Source organism: Nomascus leucogenys, chromosome 4 (genome assembly GCF_006542625.1).
Source record: "Nomascus leucogenys isolate Asia chromosome 4, Asia_NLE_v1, whole genome shotgun sequence".
Lineage (NCBI taxonomy): Eukaryota > Metazoa > Chordata > Mammalia > Primates > Hylobatidae > Nomascus > Nomascus leucogenys.
The window spans coordinates 5,786,432-5,805,442 of record NC_044384.1 but is presented as its reverse complement, the minus strand read 5'-3'; the positions used below and the strand labels follow the sequence as shown (position 1 = coordinate 5,805,442).

Here is a 19,011-nt window from a genome sequence, read left to right as displayed (position 1 = left end):
CACCCCTCTGCCCAACACCAGTCATCCCAATAAACGGCACTTCCTGCACCTCTGCACTATTCAATGATCTAAGAAGTACAGCCCTGGTTTCCTAAGAAATAAAAGAGTTTAAAAAGGAAGAAAATACTGTTCTTACAAACTTGGTAAATTATTCTTCACTGGGCACCAAATATCCATAATGAATTAAGTACTATTTACAGTCCTTTAGACAATGCTAACACACAGAAACAAGCTTTTCATTTCATCCTTAATTAATAGCACCAAGCCAGTATTTTCAGATAAACACTGCTGAGTGACCTGCTGTGAAAAATCAACACACTTAAGGCTGATGGCCAACATAGAGCTCATCACCTATGAAGCTGGCCTAGCCATGGCCCCGGCCCTGCCTCTTTCTAAGTATACCCTAGCAGTAAGGATTTGCTTTAAACTGAAAAATGCTCATTGCAGGTGAGATTCACCTGCTCCTGGGATTCTTCCTGCAGGAGAGATGCCAAGGCTTTCAGGGTCAGCTCTACACTCACAGCTCCCCCGGGGATCACAACGGGCTTCCTTCCTTCATACCTACATAAGAACCTCGCTGAGAAGACACGTGGCCCACTTAATGCCATGGAGCTCAGTGGTTTCCACCAAGGTCACACAAAAAAGAAGCTGACCCAAACCTTCTGGGCAATATTGGCATGCTCCATGAATGGCATGCCCAGGACTGTTCACATGGCACAGCCAGTCCCTAGAAGGCCTTCTTCATTTGCACACCATTCTCCAGTTCCCAAATGCTCCCTACTTCAGTAATAAGTAACAGTGAGAGAGCGCACATGTGGCTGAAATGAAAATAAGGAGTCCAATTTCGCATACAGGAAAAAGTGAATAGCAGAGTAAAATAGCAGAAGGTGATTTATAATAGCACCAATAGTGCGAATATGTCACAGTCAGCTGTAAAATAAGTATAATCAATAAAGACATGATCTTGGGATGAGTTTATATGAGAAAATATACACAACGAGTGATGTTTCTACTTCTTTTTAGAATGAGGCCAAAGAGAAATGCTAAATAAATGTATCATTAGAAATTCCACAGTATAAAGGATTTTTAAAACTTCAAGAAAATTCTATTTTCCACTTAAGAGTATACACTGAAAGTGGATCTATAAAAACTGGCAAGATAAAATAAATTTGATGCTACTTGATACAGATGATTTCAATAAAAAATTCTTAGTGTGAAGGCAATAATCGTAAGGAGAAAGAAAATACTGTGGGTAAAATCAGTCACTCTAGGTTTAAATATGCAGTCTATAACTGTTACTTATTCAGAAGCTGGTCACTGGGTGAAAACAATTACCAGGCCCATTCTTCATTCCTGTTGTTTCTAGGGTCATTTTATAGTTCCTTAGATACTCTACCCAGAAAGTAAAAATGGGTATTAACTATATTTTTGGAATTATCTTTGCCAGCTATATTCCTCAAATAACTAGGTCAAATGAGATTGTCCTAAGCTGGATACAGAATAATATTTTTGTTTAATGTTGCCCTTAACTCCTAAATTTGCTACATTTTAGTGGCCTTGGAGAAACAAGTGATAAAATCTCAAAGTCAAAGGTTAACAGTCTGGCTCACTTGACAGCAGAGCCTTCCATTCCTATAAAGGAAACCAGGGAGGGCCTCCTGCTGCAGCCACCAGCTGGTCTTCCTCACTCCAATCCTTACCCCACTTTTGTCCCTTGCATATATTGCTGCTGGGATCTCATCCTCAAATATTGTTTTGACCATTTCTTGTACCCTCCTCAAAAACCTACGGTGGTGAATTTCTGCAGTTAAATCAAATGCCTCTGGAACTTCTCAAAGAGAGCGTCAACACCTATGCAGCACAGGAAGTACCCTTAGCTGAACAAATCAGGTGAGGGGGAGGGGGGCGGAATTGTTCATTGCTCCAACATCTGTTTCTCCTTTCCTCCCTAATACTTAAAACTCTGAGCTGGGAATGGCCAAAGAAAGATGTTAGAGGTATTTCCCAGCCTCCTTGCACCCACATATCTCATGTGGTTAAACTCTGGCTCATGGAATGGAAGAACCTTCCAGAAGTCTTCCTTCTGGAGTGGTGGATTCTCTGTGCCCTGTCTTCCTTCATCCTGTTGCCTGGAGTGGAGATACCGCCTCTGAGCACCAGGATGAAGCAGTCCCCAGGAATGGTCGAGAAGGGAGCGGGATGCAGCTATCACACAGCTCTGGTGGCAAAGATCACTTCTTTGGGGCAAATATACTGCCCTGCTTAAGCCAGTTATTAGAGGATCTCCTGAGCCTAATCCTCCCGAGCTGGGAAATATCTCTAACATCTTTCTTACTACATCAATCATTTAGTCAAGAAAAGCAACCTGTGTAAACATGCAGAAGCATCTGAAACTCACAAATACACAGTCCTGAGCCTCGAGATGCTTCCTACCAATCAGGGTTGGACATGCACCAAGCAACAAGAGGAACATGAAGGGGCATCCGAATTGTTGCCTGAACACAGCAGAGTCTGGAAAAGCAGGAGCTATTAAAAAATAACCTCAGCCCCTTTAGAATAGTTAGGATGTGGATCAATAGAGCAGATAAATAAAGATGAAGAAGCTGAAAAGGAGAGGCTTGAAGAACATGCTGGAGGAGCCATCGCCACAGATCAGGGTGGCAGGGGAGGACCCGGTGGTGCGCAGACCAGATACGCCAACACCAGCGTGGCACCAGGACGTGACCCAGCCCGGAGGCTTCTCCAACCCCATCTTTCCCTCTCAACCCATCACTAGCCTTAATACTTAAGTCCCTCAGCTTCCTGCACAGCCCACTATCCTCCACCTCCTCTGTGAGCCCGGCATAAAAACCAGGCAACTGAGCTGGAGATCTTGACTCAAAACGGTGGGGTGAAGGTGAAAAATCCCAGAGGCTTAGAGGTGCAAAGGATCTTCAGAGACTCGACATCCTAAATTTTCAGACAGAGAAAATGGGACGCTGAGGAATGAAGCCCAGTACCACACTGATAGTTCACGAGGGAGCTGGGGCGGGAACCCTGCTTTCTGACTTTGAGAGTTCAGTTCCCCCCACCTTTCTGAACATGCAAATAAAATGACTATTTTTACATTTCTGAACAAAGTATCTTTAAATATAAAAAGATGTCTTAAAAATAAAGTTTCTTCATAAATTTCCCTTTTGAGAATTTGGGAGAAAATTTCACAGACTTCTAAACCTCAAGAAATTTTGTCATCTGCCCTGCATTTCTGGGCCTTACCAAGTACAAAATATTCAGAACACACACACACACACACACACACACACACACACACACCCTTCTGTCAGGGTTCCACCTGACTATAAGGTTGTCCCTATTAAACAGTCAAAAGCATATGCAAAACAACACTACAATATGACAATCTGCAGCAGTTAAAGTCATGCCTTCAGAGGGTTTGCATAACCAAGCAAAAATGAACTGAACCCAGGGGAATGAACCCAGGCCACTTGACTCCACACCAGGTCTCCTAACCACTGTATGTACTGAGAGGAGAGCCACTTTCCTGAGATCTGCTAAGAGGGGTCTAAGTCCAGATGACTCCTGTGTCCCTCAGGCACAGTCTATCTGGCAGCTACCCATCTGCAGGATTAAGTCATAGAATTAATTAGTAGACTCGTTGCCAAGTAAGAGATGTTCAGAAAGACAACCATGACAAAAAACCCTTTTCACCTAAATGCAATGCTAAGTGACTAAAGTCCATCCATTCTGGAGTTTTAAACAGGATCTTTCATTCCAAATGCTTAACACTACCAAAAAAGGTGGAGTACAGAGATTGTCCATAAACAACGACTAGGCAAAAACAACCTTATTTAAAGAGCTTATCTGCAATAGTTAAGCCAAAAATGGAAACAATTCAAAAGAGTTTGGAGAATGAACAATTGATGCAAGATTTAGAATAAGATAACAAGACGCCCTGACCAAACGTTTCCCATCATTTCTGGATGCTGTTTTTCTAAGATGGGAAAGGATGATGGCCTCAAAGTTGGTTTGAGTTAATCAGACTTCTGTCCTGCTCCACTGTGGACTCTGTGGAGGGGCCAGCATCTGCATGGGGCACAACTCGCAGCTTCATATCCACCCTCTCGCTGAATCCCCACAAGCCTTGTTGGAATTACTTCCCATTTCACCTTGAAGGTCATGGCATGAAACTAAAGAGGCCCCTCTGGCAGTCACCCAGCTTGCCTATGGGACCCACAAACTCATTCAAACATCTGATGAATGCCAAGCCATGCTCTGTTGCTAGCAAAATGGCAAAGTCATGGCCCCACCCTCAAGAAGTTAGAGTCTAGTAAGGAAACTGACATGTAAACAAATAGCTAAATGTGGCGAGCATCAGGTGCAGGAGTCATGGCACAAAAGATGGCGGGATTAACTCTCTCAGGAGTGTGAGGCAGAGAAAGGGCCCAGGAGGGGTCACTCAGGAGGCAACACTTAGACTCTGTGTGAACAGTTCAGCAGGAGCTCACCAGGTGAGCAAGGGGAGGCATCCCAAGCCCAGGACATAGACACATAGAGGCCCTGAGGCAGAACACAATGGTGTCATGGAGGATACAGGGGTAACTTTATATGGCTCAGGTGAGGGCTTGGGTCTCCAGTGAGAAATTAACCCAGAAAGCCCAGACCGGAAGAGAGCACCTGGAGTTTCTGCCGAAGATCTCCGCATTTCACAGCCTCAACAAATGCCTTCAATTTCTCTCCTTTCCACTCTAGCAGCCAGGGAAAAAGTCTAGTGACAAATAATGATGAATATCAGTGGGTAACATTTAACAAATGCTCACTGTGTATAGGGAAGTGTTCTGAGCACTTGTGTGGACCCTTCCAAAGCTCAGAAGCCCAAGAGGCAGGCATTACCATTACCATCCCCACTTTACAAACAGAGGTGACGGAGCCAGTTAGGGGAGGCCCTGGGAATTGAACGCAGGCCGCCTGACTCCACACCAGGTCTCCTGACCACTGTGTGTACTGAGAGGAGAGCCACTTTCCTGAGATCTGCTAACAGGGGTCTAAGTTCAGATGATTCCTGAGTCCCTCAGGCACAGTCTATCTAGCAGCTACCCATCTGCAAGATTAAGTGAATTAATTAATAGACTCCTTGGCAAGTAAGAGATGTTCGAGAAAGATCAATTCACTTTCCCTTCTTCCCCATCCCCATTTTATATTGCCACAGAGACTGTGTATAGTCCCTGGCACAGTTCCTGGCCTTTGTAAATTGCTGAAGGCCAATTCCAGCACCAAACCCAAGGGACCCCCTTCTCACCACATCTCCTTCATCTTCAAAAGTTTTCTCTGGATTTAATCAACTGGCTGGATTCTACTGAACCACAGACCCAAATGGCACACATTCATAGAAACATCCTATGATAAAAATAATAGACATTTCTACATGAGATGGTTCTTAAAGGTTAGTTAGGCTAAGGGAAGACAGGTCTTATACACAGCCTGTGAGCCGGCAATCATCCTGCAGAATGCTGTTAGAATTTCCTCTTCTTGAAAAAGAGAAACAAAATTCTTCTTAATTACTTTTAGAACTGAATTAGTAAATGTTTGGTCTAAAACATACTGGGAACCAAATTTTGGTCACTATGCCCTGACCAATATTTCAACTTCTACCATTACTACACTTGTCTAATTGGATAAAATAAAGCAGGTGTGCTAACTCTTCCTCTAATCTCTGAAGAGTACATAAGCCACGAATTCTGACATGACGACCTTGGGATACAGAGAAGGACCAGGGACAGGCCTGCTTCTGAGGGACAAGAGCAGGAAGGCACTGTGGCACCAGTCCTGCCAGGCCCAGAGCTGCCACAGCTTACCTCCTGCTTTGTAACTCAATGCAACCCAATGTCCTCAGAGGAATACGCGAGCCACCAAAACTGGGGGCCCAGTGGTAGATGATTGATGACCTAAGAGAGACTGTTACTCTAACTATGATCTATCTTAAGCTGGAATGGCCAAAAGATGAGACAAGGCCGGGCGCGGTGGTTCACGCTATAACCCCAGCACTTTGTGAGGCCAAGGCAGGCAGATCACCTGAGGTCAGGAGTTTGAGATCAGCCTGGCCAACAAGGCAAAACGCCGTCTCTACTAAAAAATACAAAAATTAGCCGGGCATGGTGTCAGTCACCTGTAATCCCAGCTACTCAGGAGGCTGAGGCAGGGAGAACTGCTTGAACTCGGGAGGCAGAGGTTGCAGTGAGCCGAGATCGTGCCACTGCACTCCAGCCTGGGTGACAGAGTGAGACTCCGTCTCAAAAATAAATAATAAATAATGAATAAAAACAAAAGAAGAGATAATAGAATAGCCTACGCTGAGCCCAGAGGTGGAAAGAAAGCAGGATTGACAGTGGCATGTGCCCATCTCTCTCTTTTTTTTCTCTCAATACCACATAACTAGGCCTCTCTTTCATGTTTAATCAAAATAAACTCAGTTGAAATATGCAGGTGAGACAGAGGAGAAATAAATAATCAGAAAATTATTCAATGTCACCCAACAGCCATTCCACATCAGCTTTCTAGTATTTTATAAACTTTTAATTCTTATTCAATCAATAAATAATTATTTAGTCCTTTCTATGCGCCAGCATTGTTCTAAGAACTGGATTTATCAGTGAATACAAGAGAAAAAGTCCTGCATTCACAGAGCATACATTTCTAGTGGAAGGACACAGAGAAGCAAAAACTAATAAATGAGTAAATTATACCGTATGTTACAAGGTGATACATGCTACAGGGGAAAAACTCAGCAGCATAACTGGGCTGAGGAGTGCAGGGGACTGGGGTAATATCCAGGCTTAAATACGGTGGTCAGGATACGCCTCGTTGAGGTGACAGTGAGTGAGTACTCAAAGGAGGTGAGGCAGGGAACCATATGTTATTTGGGGGGAATAACCTTCCAGTGCAAAGAACTGAAAATGGACCACATTTCTACTATGTCTAAGAATTCTTTGCCTAATCCTAAGTCACTTTAAAAAGTTTTACATGTCGGCCAGGTACAGTGGCTCATGCCTGTAATCCCAGCACTTTGGGAGGCCAAGGCAGGTAGAACACTTGAACCTCAGAAGTTTGAGACCAGCTGGCAGCTGGGCAACATGGCAAAACCCTGTCTCTACCAATAAAAAAAAAAAAAGGAAAATTAGCCGGGCGTGGTGGTGCACACCTGTAGTCCTCGCTACTTGAGAGGCTGAGGTTGGAGAATCACCTGAGTCCAGGTGGTGGAGGCTGCAGTGAACCATGATCATGCCATTGCACTCCAGCCTGAGTGACAGAGTAAGACCCTGTCTCAAAAAAAAAAAAAAAAGTTTTACATTTTATTTTTATATCTAAGATCCATTCGGAGTTAATTTTGGCATAAGGTGTGAGGTTTAAGTCAAGGTTTATATTTTTGGTTATTGATGTCCAATTGTTCCAGAATTATGTGCTGAAAAGGCTATCCTTCCTCTATCGAATTGCTTTTCCATCTTTGTCAACAATGAGGTGGAAATCTTTGTGTGAGTCTATCTCTGGCCTCTCTATTCTGCTACGAGGACATATGTATGTGTCCCTCTGTCAGAACTACACTTTCCTGACAACTGCAGCCATATCCTAAGTCTTAAAATTGGGCAGTGTAATCAGCCCTTGAAGGGTTTAAACAGAGTATATGGGCTGACCCAATCTGACTTTAAAATGTCACTGTATTATGGTGAGAATACGCTGTCGGGGGCAGGAGGGGACTAGGCGAGAGAAGACGGAGGCTCCAACCCGAGGAACAGCTGTAGAGATAGTAAAAAATTGGTGAGATTCTGACATTATGAAAGTTAAGCCCACAGAATGTCCTGGTGGACTGGATGTGGGTATGAGAGCAAGAGAAGAAAGGAGTATGACCCCCAGGCTTTTGGCCTGAGCAGCTGGGAGAATGGAACTGCCATCTGCTGAGATGGGGACATGCAGAGGGAGCAGGTGTGTTTCCCACGTTAGGGTGAGATGCCTACTGGACATCTAACTGTGATGTAGCCTCAGGGATACAAGAGCCAGTTCAGGACAGAGGTCTTTCTGGCCAGGATGTGACAATCCAGGATTCATTAGCACATTAAAGCCATGCTACTGTGTGAGCCTGCCAAAGGGGAAAAGCCCAGGCCCCAGGGGGGCGCTCCAATAAGGAGGTCAGACAGAAGAGAAGTGGGAAAAGGAGACAGGAGGTGGAGGGAGGAGGGAACCAGGAGAGGATGGCAACCCAGGAGGGTGAGCGTCTATGTCAGAGTCTGCTGAGCCACTGTGTTGGAGAACGGAGAGCTGACACAAGGCACCCTGGGAGACCTTGGCAAGAGAAGTTGTGGTGAACGGGTGTGGTTTAAAAGGGAATGGAGGAGGTGGATTGGAGACCAGGCTTAACAACCCTTTCAGAGGGTTCTACTATTCAGGGGAGCAGAAAAATGAGGAAATCCTGGAGGGGGCAGGAGAGTCAAGGGAGGCTGTGTGTGTGTGTGCGTGTGTGTGTGCACGTGTGTGCACGCGCACGTGTGTGTGTGTGTTTCAGGGAAGAAGGGAGTATGTGTGTTTTTGCTGGAGAGGAGGGTGTGTGTGTGTGTGTGTGTGTTTCAGGGGAGAAGGGAGTATGTGTGTTTTTGCAGGAGAGGAGGGTGAGGGTGTGTGTGTGTGTGTGTGTGTGTTTTGCAGGAAAGGAGGAAAAACAGCAGGAACACTGATGAGAATAACCCAGCGGGGTGCAGCCCAGAGGGGCCTGGTTTACACTGGGGAACAGGGTGGCTTAGGGACCATCTGTGAGTGCGAAGGGGAACAGGATCTCAGGCATAGGTGGAGGCCCGGTCTCTGGGCAGGAAGAGACTGGAAAATGCAGACCAAAGTGCTCCCCTCACCTTTAATTCTCCTCTTCCTTTCTACTGACTGCCTGGGAGCCTCCCTCGATGCCATTCTTGTGTTCCATGCTCTGAGACTATGTCACAATCCAGACTTTCACAATAGAGTCCCACTAGTTTCTAACTGCGCAATCCTCAGGGACAAAATCCCAGGCCAAGGCCTACAGAGTAAAAAGAGATCACACTAGTACGTGCCGTGTGTGGAAAAAGGGGGTAAAATAAGATAGTCACAGAGCAGGGGCTCGTGTCTGTTCCTCCCCCAGGCTCTCTTCCTCCATCCCCGGAAGAGTGACTTCCTGGCACTGGACATGGGTCAGGTGCACAGCAGCCAGGCAGGCAGGAGCCCTCATCGCGTGGAGAAAGCAGCAGATAGGCAGCATATCACAGCCGGGAGGGTCTCACTGCTAGCAGAGGCGCAAAACGGGATGGGACACCATGCTGAGACCTGAACAGGGCCAAGGCTGACACAGGGGAAACCAGGGCAAAGGTTTTAAGGCAAAAACAAGTTTGGCTTGTTTGAGAAACAGAGAGAAAGGGTCAATGTGATTAGGTGTGGGCATTAGCAGGGAGGACACAGTGTTATTTGCTGAGGTGGGGGAGGTAGGTAAGGGCCGGATCACTCAGAGCTTTCCAAACCAGGGCAAAGAGATACGATTTTATTCTAAATGCAGTAGGAGGCCATTGAAAGGAACGGAAGAGAGAAATGCCAATCTGTTTCCAAAAAATGAAGTCTTTTTGTGTGCTTCTTCTAGAAATCACACTTTTTAATGCAATAAATAGCATTTATTACTCAAGCTGAAAACTCATAAAACCACCACCCATTTGATGGAACCAATGAAATCCTGAGAACTGACTGCCCAGTGGCCACCATGAGAGGTGGCAAAGATACAAGAGAGGCCACGCCAGGGCATCTGCTCTCAGCTTAGAGGAGAAAGATGTTCTAACCACCCTGCAACCAACCACGTGGCAGATGCAGAGGGGATACGGACGTGGAAGGGGAGGGTGAGAGATGAGCTGGACCCACTGAGGGATTTATCAGAGCAGGAACCTCCTCGGATTTCCATTTAAACAATCCTTCCCAGGGCAGTCGTTTAAGAGGCCTTTTACCAAACAACACATGCCTCCTCACACATACCCACCACACGCGTAAACGATCTCTTTCCAAACCAAAACCACACCGATGATTCAGCCCCTGCCAGGTGAGAGCAGCATCTGGGTCATGAACAAACTGAGGCCATAAAGACTCCACCCCGACTCCCTCTATTTAAAAATTCCTCTACAAGAAACAAGAACGGCTGTTTCCTTCACCTCCTAGAAGGCAACACAGTAAACTGACAACAGATGGAAAGAAAGGCATATTTTTGCCCATTAACCTTCCAAGGGTTTTGGCGTTGTTCAGATCTTTGCATCACAAATTCCCTTTGCTTTCTCCCTGGTTCCTCCAGTGATTGGGGTCTCCAGCAAATGACAGCAACTCTGTATCAGTGGGATGGACTTTTGTTTTTAAAGCTACACTAGGTTCTCTTCAATACTCCTTGGGTCTCAAGCTTCAGCAGCAGACTCAGCACTGAAGACACTGGGCCGCAGTGCCTGCAGCCTGGATTGAAACCCTGGCTTTGCTCCTTATCATCTGTGGGACTTGCTGAGCAAGTTGCAAAATCTCCCTAAGACACACTGTCTTACCTTTGAAAGGGAGGACACCATCACCACTGACCCCATAGGGTTGTTCTGAAGATTAAAAGCACAGGCTGGGTGCAGTGGCTCACACCTGTAATCTTAGCACTTTGGGAGGCCGAGGTGAGTGGATCACCTGAGGTCAGGAGTTTGAGACCAACCTGACCAACAGGGTGAAACCTCATCTCTACTGAAAATACAAAATTAGTCAGCACGGTGGTGCATGCCTGTAATCCCAGCTACTTGGGAGGCTGAGGCAAGAGAATCACTTGAACCTGGGAGGTGGAAGGTTTCAGTGAGCCGAGATTGCACCATTGCACTCCAGCCTGGGCAACAAGAGTGAAACTCCGTCTCAAAAAAAAAAAAAAAAGAGATTAAAAGCACAAACGCAAATAAGGTTTTATGTGCAAAAAGCACTTGGCATACTCCCTAGCACATACTGAATGTTCATAAACATTCAGCCAATGTCCACTGCTATCACTTTTCTTATTAGCTCACTAGGGGCTGTTGGGAAGGGGAGGATTAAAGAATAGCATTTACTTGGGGACGATTAATGAATGGCATTTACTTAACACTTTCTGAGGCAGACAAGGGAAAGAAGTCTGGATGTATTTTGTGACCTGGATAATTCTGGACACAGCTGCACAAAGCTTGATGAATAGGTCTGCCAAGAACAAACAATAGCAGGCAGTGAAAGAAACAAGCTACAAACTGACACTCCCGAGGCCCTCAACTACAGAAGAGTTCAAGTGATTCCATTTCAAACAGGCTCCCGTGTCCACCAGCCAGGCAGAGAGGACCCTTAACTGAGCCTAGAGGCTGTTAATCACCCCACCCCTTCCCTTAAGTCCACACCCTTATCCCTCGCCCCCTCTAGAGCCTCCTCAGCATCAGTGCTGGTTCAGATGCCATCATTTTGTCATGGGCCTGCTAAAGACAGAATTCTATGGATGTAAGAAAGTAACTTCTTGCCATCATCCACAGAGACGTCAGCTCTAAGCCAACAGGCAGCACAGGCCAGATTCTATTCAACAGCAAGAACTGAGTTGTCCCCACCCAATCTTCAGCTCACCCTCCCAGTCCCCATGTTGGAACTCAGTAAAAGGCACAGATACCCAGTTACTATATACACTCAAGACTATGTTCCCAAGAAAACTAGGTCCAAGGGTAATAGGGAAGAAAGCACACTTGATTAAACTGTTCTGTTTTTCAGAATTAAGGGCAATGAATTTCAACATCCATACTCTCTTTCTCTATCCCCAAGCCTTGGAAAGCACTAGTCTATGCAATGTAGGCAGCCATGTTCAATGCAAAATAACAAAGAGCAAGTCCCTACAACAAAACCTGCTAGACAGGACACTCTTGAGACTCCAAAAATGGCTCTGAGCCCGCTACTCAGCCTCCCATGTAGTCAGCTGCTGCCTCCGGTCACCTTTCTGATGCTTTGAGCCTTCAGACAATGAAATTCTTTCATAGAATAGACAAGGTATTACTTGCCACAGCTGCACTTTTAAGAGAATTTATGAGCTAAAGGGGATAAAAAATTATTCCATACATTTCCCTTTTTAACAGAAGTACACAGCCAAATAATTCAGGAAGGGAGGTGAATGAGGCGCAACCAAGTTCCTCCACTCCTAAGAACCGAGAAATGCACACACTGGTGTGCCACCCCAGGGCTCTGGTAACATCCATCAAAATTTAGAGTGGCTCACGCCTGTAATCCCAGCACTTTGGGAGGCCAAAGGGGGCAGATCACTTGAGCCTAGGAGTTCGAGACCAGCCTGGGCAACAAGAGACTCCATCTCTACAAAAAATACAAAAATTAGCTGGGCATGGTGGCTCATGTCTGTGGTCCCAGCTATTCCAGAGGGAGGATCACCTGAGCCCAGGAGGTCGAGGCTGCAGTGAGCTGAGATCACACCACGGCCTGGGCAACAGAGCAAGACCCCATCTCAACAACAACAAAAAGTAGAAGTGTACATCCTTTCACCCAAGAATCCCACTTACAAAGATCTACCATAAGGAGGTAATTGCAGGTGGGAACCTAAAAACATGGAAGGAAAGAGGATTCCGTACATTAGGATCCCTCTATACGATAAGGAGGCAGCCTGGAAACAGGAGTTACTGAAATTCAGGACTGGTCCCTCAACACCTAGTTTAGTGGAGAAAAAGGGAGATTACAGAGCAGCACGCAGAGCACATTTCCATGGATGTAAAGCACATCCACGAGCAACGTGTTGTAGTAGCGAGTGTGCAAACTGCTCAAGCTGGCCACCTTCGGGGAGCAGAGCTCCAGGTAGCTTTGAGTTTCTTCTTTGCAGTCTTCCACACTGTCCACTTCCTTAACATGATCATGTATTATTTTCCCCTTACACAATAAAGTCGTACGTTTAAAACCTCCCGAAATGGGATGATTTCCAATCATGCAAAGCACACATTCCTGAACAATTATATTTCAAGTGAATATTTGTATTTTGAGTCATTTTGTTTACTAGTTAACACTATAATTCCTGAGACATGTTCCTCCTAAATAGACCTTCCACATAAAAACAATTTATTTTAAAATTTTAATTCAATCAAAATATAGTCACTTAAATGCCTTCTCTTTACATATTTTTTCCAGTGTTCTCACACATATCATTTCTCCCAATGCAGATGCCAGTGACAGAATATTCCCCACTTCAGAACAAGGAAAGTGACTGAAAGAAATACCTGACTTGCCCAAGGTCACCTCCATGATAGGTCTAAGACCAGGTCTAGTTTTCCTAACCCCAGCCCAATGCTTTCCCATGAATGCCCAGCGGGACAGGGTTGTTCAGACTCCACTCAACTACAAAGGCACTTATCAGCCATCTTCACCAGGAGGACTTTTCAGAATACCAGACATTCACATTCAGTAGAATTGTGCATGTTATTTATTGATTGACCAAAGCTGGCTTGCATGTGTTTTCCCTTCCTTATTTACAATTTTCATCAACCTTTAAGATAATCCAAAAGCAAAAGTTAATTTGCTGTTTCTTTACTGTTTTCTTTACTGTTTCAAAACAAAGTTGCCTCTTGGAATGTCTTTTCGAAAGTAGCAACAGGTTACCAAAAAATATAGAGATATATGTAGAAATATACAAAAGACTCACGGGTTCACATTCCCCAGGTGGCCTTCTAAGATGTGGTTTTGCTACCACTTTACCCAAGATGCCTAAGCCGCCAACACTACCAACAGTAACTTTATATTTCCCTTCTACAGACTCTGTAATTTCTAAGGGTTATTTACCTAACGGTATATATTAAATAATAATAATGTTCCCATTTTACATGCATCAAAGGCATATTTGCCAACTGCAGCCTTTTAGTAGCATGAGATTCAGAATACTATCAAATTTTCTTGCAAAAAGCAAAGGCATTTAGTATTTTAGCCCTAAATATGGTAGCTTTAACAAGGGTAAAGATATGTGTTCTATGTTTTTCAAAATTAAGGGCAATGAATTTCAACCCCCATACTCTCTTCCTCGATCCCCAAGCCTTGGAACCACTGGTCTACGCAACATAGGCAGCCATGTTCAACAGAAAATAACAAAGAGCAAGTCCCTACAACAAAACCTGCTAGAAAGGACACTCTTAAGACTCCAAAAATCAAAGTGAGTCAGGAGCCAATAGCTTCTATGAGGCAGAATGCTGTAAAGAACATTTAAGGCTCAGGTCCAAGACTATCAGAATCCCAGGAACACTAGAAAATGTTCTACAGAAACAAGTTTCCATTTTTATGATGTAAAGGGAGAAGAGACAACTTCACAAAAAGACATTCTGCTTTATAAAATTTTCCGGGACAATATCTATTTCACAAATCAAACACCCACTAACTTGAATCAAAAGCAACAGCCAATGGAACTGTTGTTAATTACAGGATACCTTTCTCTCTCCCTTCTGCATATCTTTTAAAAACTGAATAGCTGCTGCCCAAATCACAGAAAGGGAAATGCAAACATTTCTCCCCCTGGCCCTAAATGCCTAAGTTTTCATTTCAAAGAACTGTCCCTTAAAGTTCTATGATCAAGCAAAGACTCAATTTCACAAATATAAACTCAAAAACTAGAACTCAGGATTGAAAAAAAAATCTAGTTCAAAATATGTAGGCAATAAAGCTCAAAATCTTTTAAGTTTCAGACAGTAACTAAGCACCTGCTGCTATGTAGACTGCCATTAATAATAAGCCAGTCTTCCCTCTTAGGTTTCTACCCCTCCTCCTAAACAACAAAAACAGCTTTAGAGGCCATTAGTTCAGGAGGTCGGAGCACACGCTGCACCTGTGAGCTTCAACCTGCGTTCTTGGCTCGTACCTGCCAGCAGAGCAGGATCCCTCCACCATCTCACCACACACCTTCTCAACATGAACACGGACATGCACATAAATCTAGGACATTCTGAAAGAAGGGGAAATACTCAGCCATGAGAAATTTTGTCCATACGGATGGGGGATCTCACAGTAAACAAAGGTCTAGCCCATAATGACTGAAAGTTCATTTGAGAGTTAGAAGGGGAAGATAAATCTTTCATATTTAGGTAACTTAGGTGAGATAAAATATTTTTTAGTTAACACACAAAGGCTTCATGAAATTCTGGAGCCTTTCAACAATAGAAGACAGGAAAGAGGACCGGGCAAGCGGGGAAGAGAGAGAGACATTCTGCACTGATTCCTGTTTTAAAAGTAGGTTTGAGACAAACAGACTAGCCTCATAAAAAACTACCTGGCAGGGCAGTGTGCTGAAGAGCTCTGAGCGAGCGAGCTTATTTGAGATGTAACCCCAGGAGGACAGGATGTCACCTGCAAGGAATCCTGGCTAGAATCTCAGATAGAACCCAGAGAGAGGCTCCCAAAGGCTTTACCGGAGGCTGGGAAGCCAATGACCAGGACATGCAATAAGCGAGAGATGGTCACAGAAAGTCAAAGCAAATAATAAAGACGGCAAATGGAAAAACACGTCCATAAAAGGTCGAATCGGGAGGCGCCCAGAGGGCAGACACAATCCAGTGAAAGGCTAAGTGGCCTTGCTTGTTCCCAGAACCACATGTTGGCAGACAGTGGAGGCAGAAACGCATGCAGTTCTCCCGATGCCTGAAGATCCCTCCAACCCCTTAAAGTCAACAGGACCAAAACCAAACTCCTTGTGTTTCTCCCAGACCCCAGCCTCCTCACTCACACCATCCTCCTAGCCCTTCCCGGGGTCAGCCACCCTCTTGTTCATTTTATTTGAGATGCATTCTCCACAAAAACTTTGAGTGAGAAAAAATAAAGAAATTTGTTTTCAGCTAATTTACCCACTCAAGAGCTTGCTCTCATCTCTCAGTTTTTCTCAGAAAATTTTTGCACAATCCCTCCTTTCCTGACTCACAGGAATGAAATGTGAAAGTAAATAGTTTTCAGTACATTTTAACAATAATCTTCACTTCCTTATTATCGTCTCTGAAAATCTACCCCTAAAGTCATGCACAGTAACCTTAGTAATTCTCAAGTTGGAGAGATTATGTGCCCTAGGGGACCTCTGGCAATATCTGGAGACACTTTGGGTTGCTATAAATAGGGGAGGTAGGGCTGGGAGCAGTGGCTCACGCCTGTAATCCCAGCACTTTGGGAGGCCAAGGTGGGTGGATCACCTGAGGTCAGCAGTTCAAGACCAACTTGGCCAACACGGTGAAACCCTGTCTCTACTAAAAATACAAAAATTAGCTGGGCGTGGTGGTGTACACCTGTAATCCCAGCTACTTGGGAGGCTGAGGCAGGAGAATTGGTTGAACCCAGGAGGCAGAGGCTGCAGTGAGCCGAGATCACACCATTGCACTCCAGCCTGGGCCACAAGAGCAAAACTCTGTCTCAAAAAAAAAAAAAAAAAAATAGGGGAGGTGGTGGTATAGGTCATCTAGTGGGTAGAACTCAGGGAGGTGGCTCAACATCCTACAATGCCCAGGACAGACGCCACAACAAAGATCGGCTGGCCCAAAATGTCAACAGTGTCAGGGTTGAAAAAACTCACTTTAGGAGAAAACAAAAGAAAAGAAGAAAATGCTTCATAATATAAAATATCCTAATATTTTCTTATGCTACTTTTTTTTATAAACACAAACAGACAAAGCACACACTGTATCTTAAAATTCCACATTTAGAGTTAATGAGAATTGATGTTATATGACAAGATCTGCAGCCGGGCAGGAGGGAGAGGGCAGGTCAGCTCTGATTCCCTAATATAAACCCCTCCTTACTAAATGGTAACACGACTTTATCTTCGGACACTGCTCCAGAGTGAAATACCTTACCAATAAACATCAACTCCAGCCTTATTATTTAATTTTATTTATTCATTTAGAGACAGAGTCTCACTCTGTCCCCCAGGCTGGAGTAAAGTGGTGTGATTTCGGCTCACTGCAACCTCTGCCTCCCAGGTTCAAGGGATTCTCCTGTCTCAGCTTCCCAAGTAGCTGGGACTAAAGGCGTGCGCCGCCAGGCATGGCTAATTTTGGTATTTTGGTTAGAGATGGGGTTTCGCCATGTTGGTCAAGCTGGTCTCGAACTCCTAGACTCAAGTGATCCACCCGCCTCAGCCTCCCAAAGTGCTGGGATTACATATGTTAGCTACCGTGCTTGGCCCAGCCTCATTTTTTAAAACAGGCCTTTTGATTTTAACATTTTCTGCAAAACCAAAGTCCTCTGATGTAAACTGTGATCCGGCCCAGACCAGGCATCTATTTTTGTCTCCCTGCTCCCCGACTATGTAAAAAATTCCCATCACTAAACCTCCTCATTATTGGGAGAGGGGCGTGAGCGTGCGTTACGATTTATGATTGAGACTCCCCAAAAGTGGTAAAACACTTCCAGAGGATCTAAGACAATCACCAAAAGCGCCCCTTAGCGTGTGCGGCCAAAATTATAATCGAATGCAAAGAATCTTATCAAAGGAATGTCTTCAAGTTAACCAACGTTTCCTATTACACCTTCCAAAGCTGTTAGGGGCGAGTCCCACAGCAAAACGTCCGCTGCTCTGCCTGGCCTCTTTCTGTATTCTTGCTCGAGCCACACACCGCGGTCTCAGGAGTCAAGCACGGCACCTGGTTGCCAAGGCGTGACTGCAAAAGGTTAATTAACACCAGGCCTCTGCCAGGTGAACGCGAACGCGAGTGGGTGTGGACCGCAAAGTCGGCCAGTGGATGCCACGGGAAGCGCAGGCCCGGACCACACCCGACCTCCGCACTCGGGGTCCCTCCGGCGGGATCCGCGGCTCTCGGGGTGGGTGGTCTCCAGCCTGCCACTCCGGGGATGCCGCCGGTCCTGGAAGGACACCCTTCTATTCACACTCAAGGGAGAAAGGGATCATTTAAATCCCCCGCATAGCCGCGCGCTCTCCCCGGAAGGCTGCTCCAGCACCGCCGCAGGGCCCGACTGCCAGCTCCTGCCTAGTGCGCCCCCGGCCCACGTAGCGAGGATGCCGCCGCGCCCGGGCGCTCCCAGGTGTGCACGCGCAGGTGTGCGGATTCGGGGAGCGCCCCCAGGTGTACACGCGCAGGTGTGCGGACTCAGGGAGCGCTCCCAGGTATGCACGCGCAGGTGAGCACGCGCAGGTGTGCGGACTCGAGGAGAGCTCCCAGGTGTACACTAGCAGGCGTGCGGACTCGGGGAGCGCTCCCAGGTGTGCGCGCGCAGGTGTGCGGGCTTCGGGCGGTCGGGGGGCGCCCAGGCGTGCACGCGCAGGTGTGCGGACTCGGAAGCGCGCCCAGGCGTACACGCGCAAGTGAGCGAACTCGGTGGGGGCGCGCCCAGGCGTATGTATGCGGACTCGAGGCCGCGAAAGACAGGTCATCCCAGTGAACCCCCAAACCCGGCCCACGCTCCCTGCGCCCCAACCCGCTTATCCCCAACTCACCTCTTCCAGAAATTTGGTCAAATCGTACACCTTGTGGTGCAGGATCAGCCAGGTGCTCTTGCTGTGGTTGTGCTTCTGAATCTCCTCTAGGGTGTAGTACTTCACGGCCTCGTCCGACTGCTCTGCCATCTCGGTTCGCCGCGAGCCAGGCCCAGCACACACAGCCCCGTCGGGTGGAGCAGAGCGCGCGACTCAGTCAGCTCCACCCGGGACATTCCCCACTCCGGACACCCCACTGGGGGCTGGGCGCCGGCTCAGGGGCGGGACGCAGTAGAAGGACCTCCGACGGTTGGCCATCATCCTTGTCACTCAAAAGTCCCCGCCTTCGGTCGACCCCCACCGCGTGACCAAGCGTGGTCCCGCCCAGTGTGCGGGTGTTAATTGGCTGTTGGAGGTGCCCTTCACAATCTCTCGGCTGCGGCAGCGCGGGGAGGGCTGGACAGGACTCCACGGAGTCTGCGCAGAAGGGCGGGACGCACTGTGGCTAGGGCGGAGGTGGGAGGTCGGGGGCGTCCCTGCGGGTTAAGCGTGCAAGAGAGCGA

General features: G+C 46.4%; 1 protein-coding gene across 2 annotated transcripts in view; it reads right to left on the bottom strand.

The window, feature by feature from the left end:
• The window catches only part of LOC100582484 (cytochrome b5), a 38,818-nt gene extending 20,080 nt beyond the window's left edge, over positions 1–18,738 (bottom strand). Inside the window, exon 1 of one of the 2 annotated variants that reach the window (XR_004029609.1) lies at positions 18,470–18,708. Coding sequence is in view for 1 of the 2 variants with exons in the window: in XM_030810268.1 (XP_030666128.1) it covers positions 18,470–18,598 (129 nt within the window). In the remaining variant the exon portion in view is untranslated. Of the gene's footprint in view, positions 1–18,469 lie in introns of both variants that reach the window. The other variant, XM_030810268.1, reaches the window with a different exon arrangement.
• Positions 18,739–19,011: the final 273 nt, after the last annotated feature.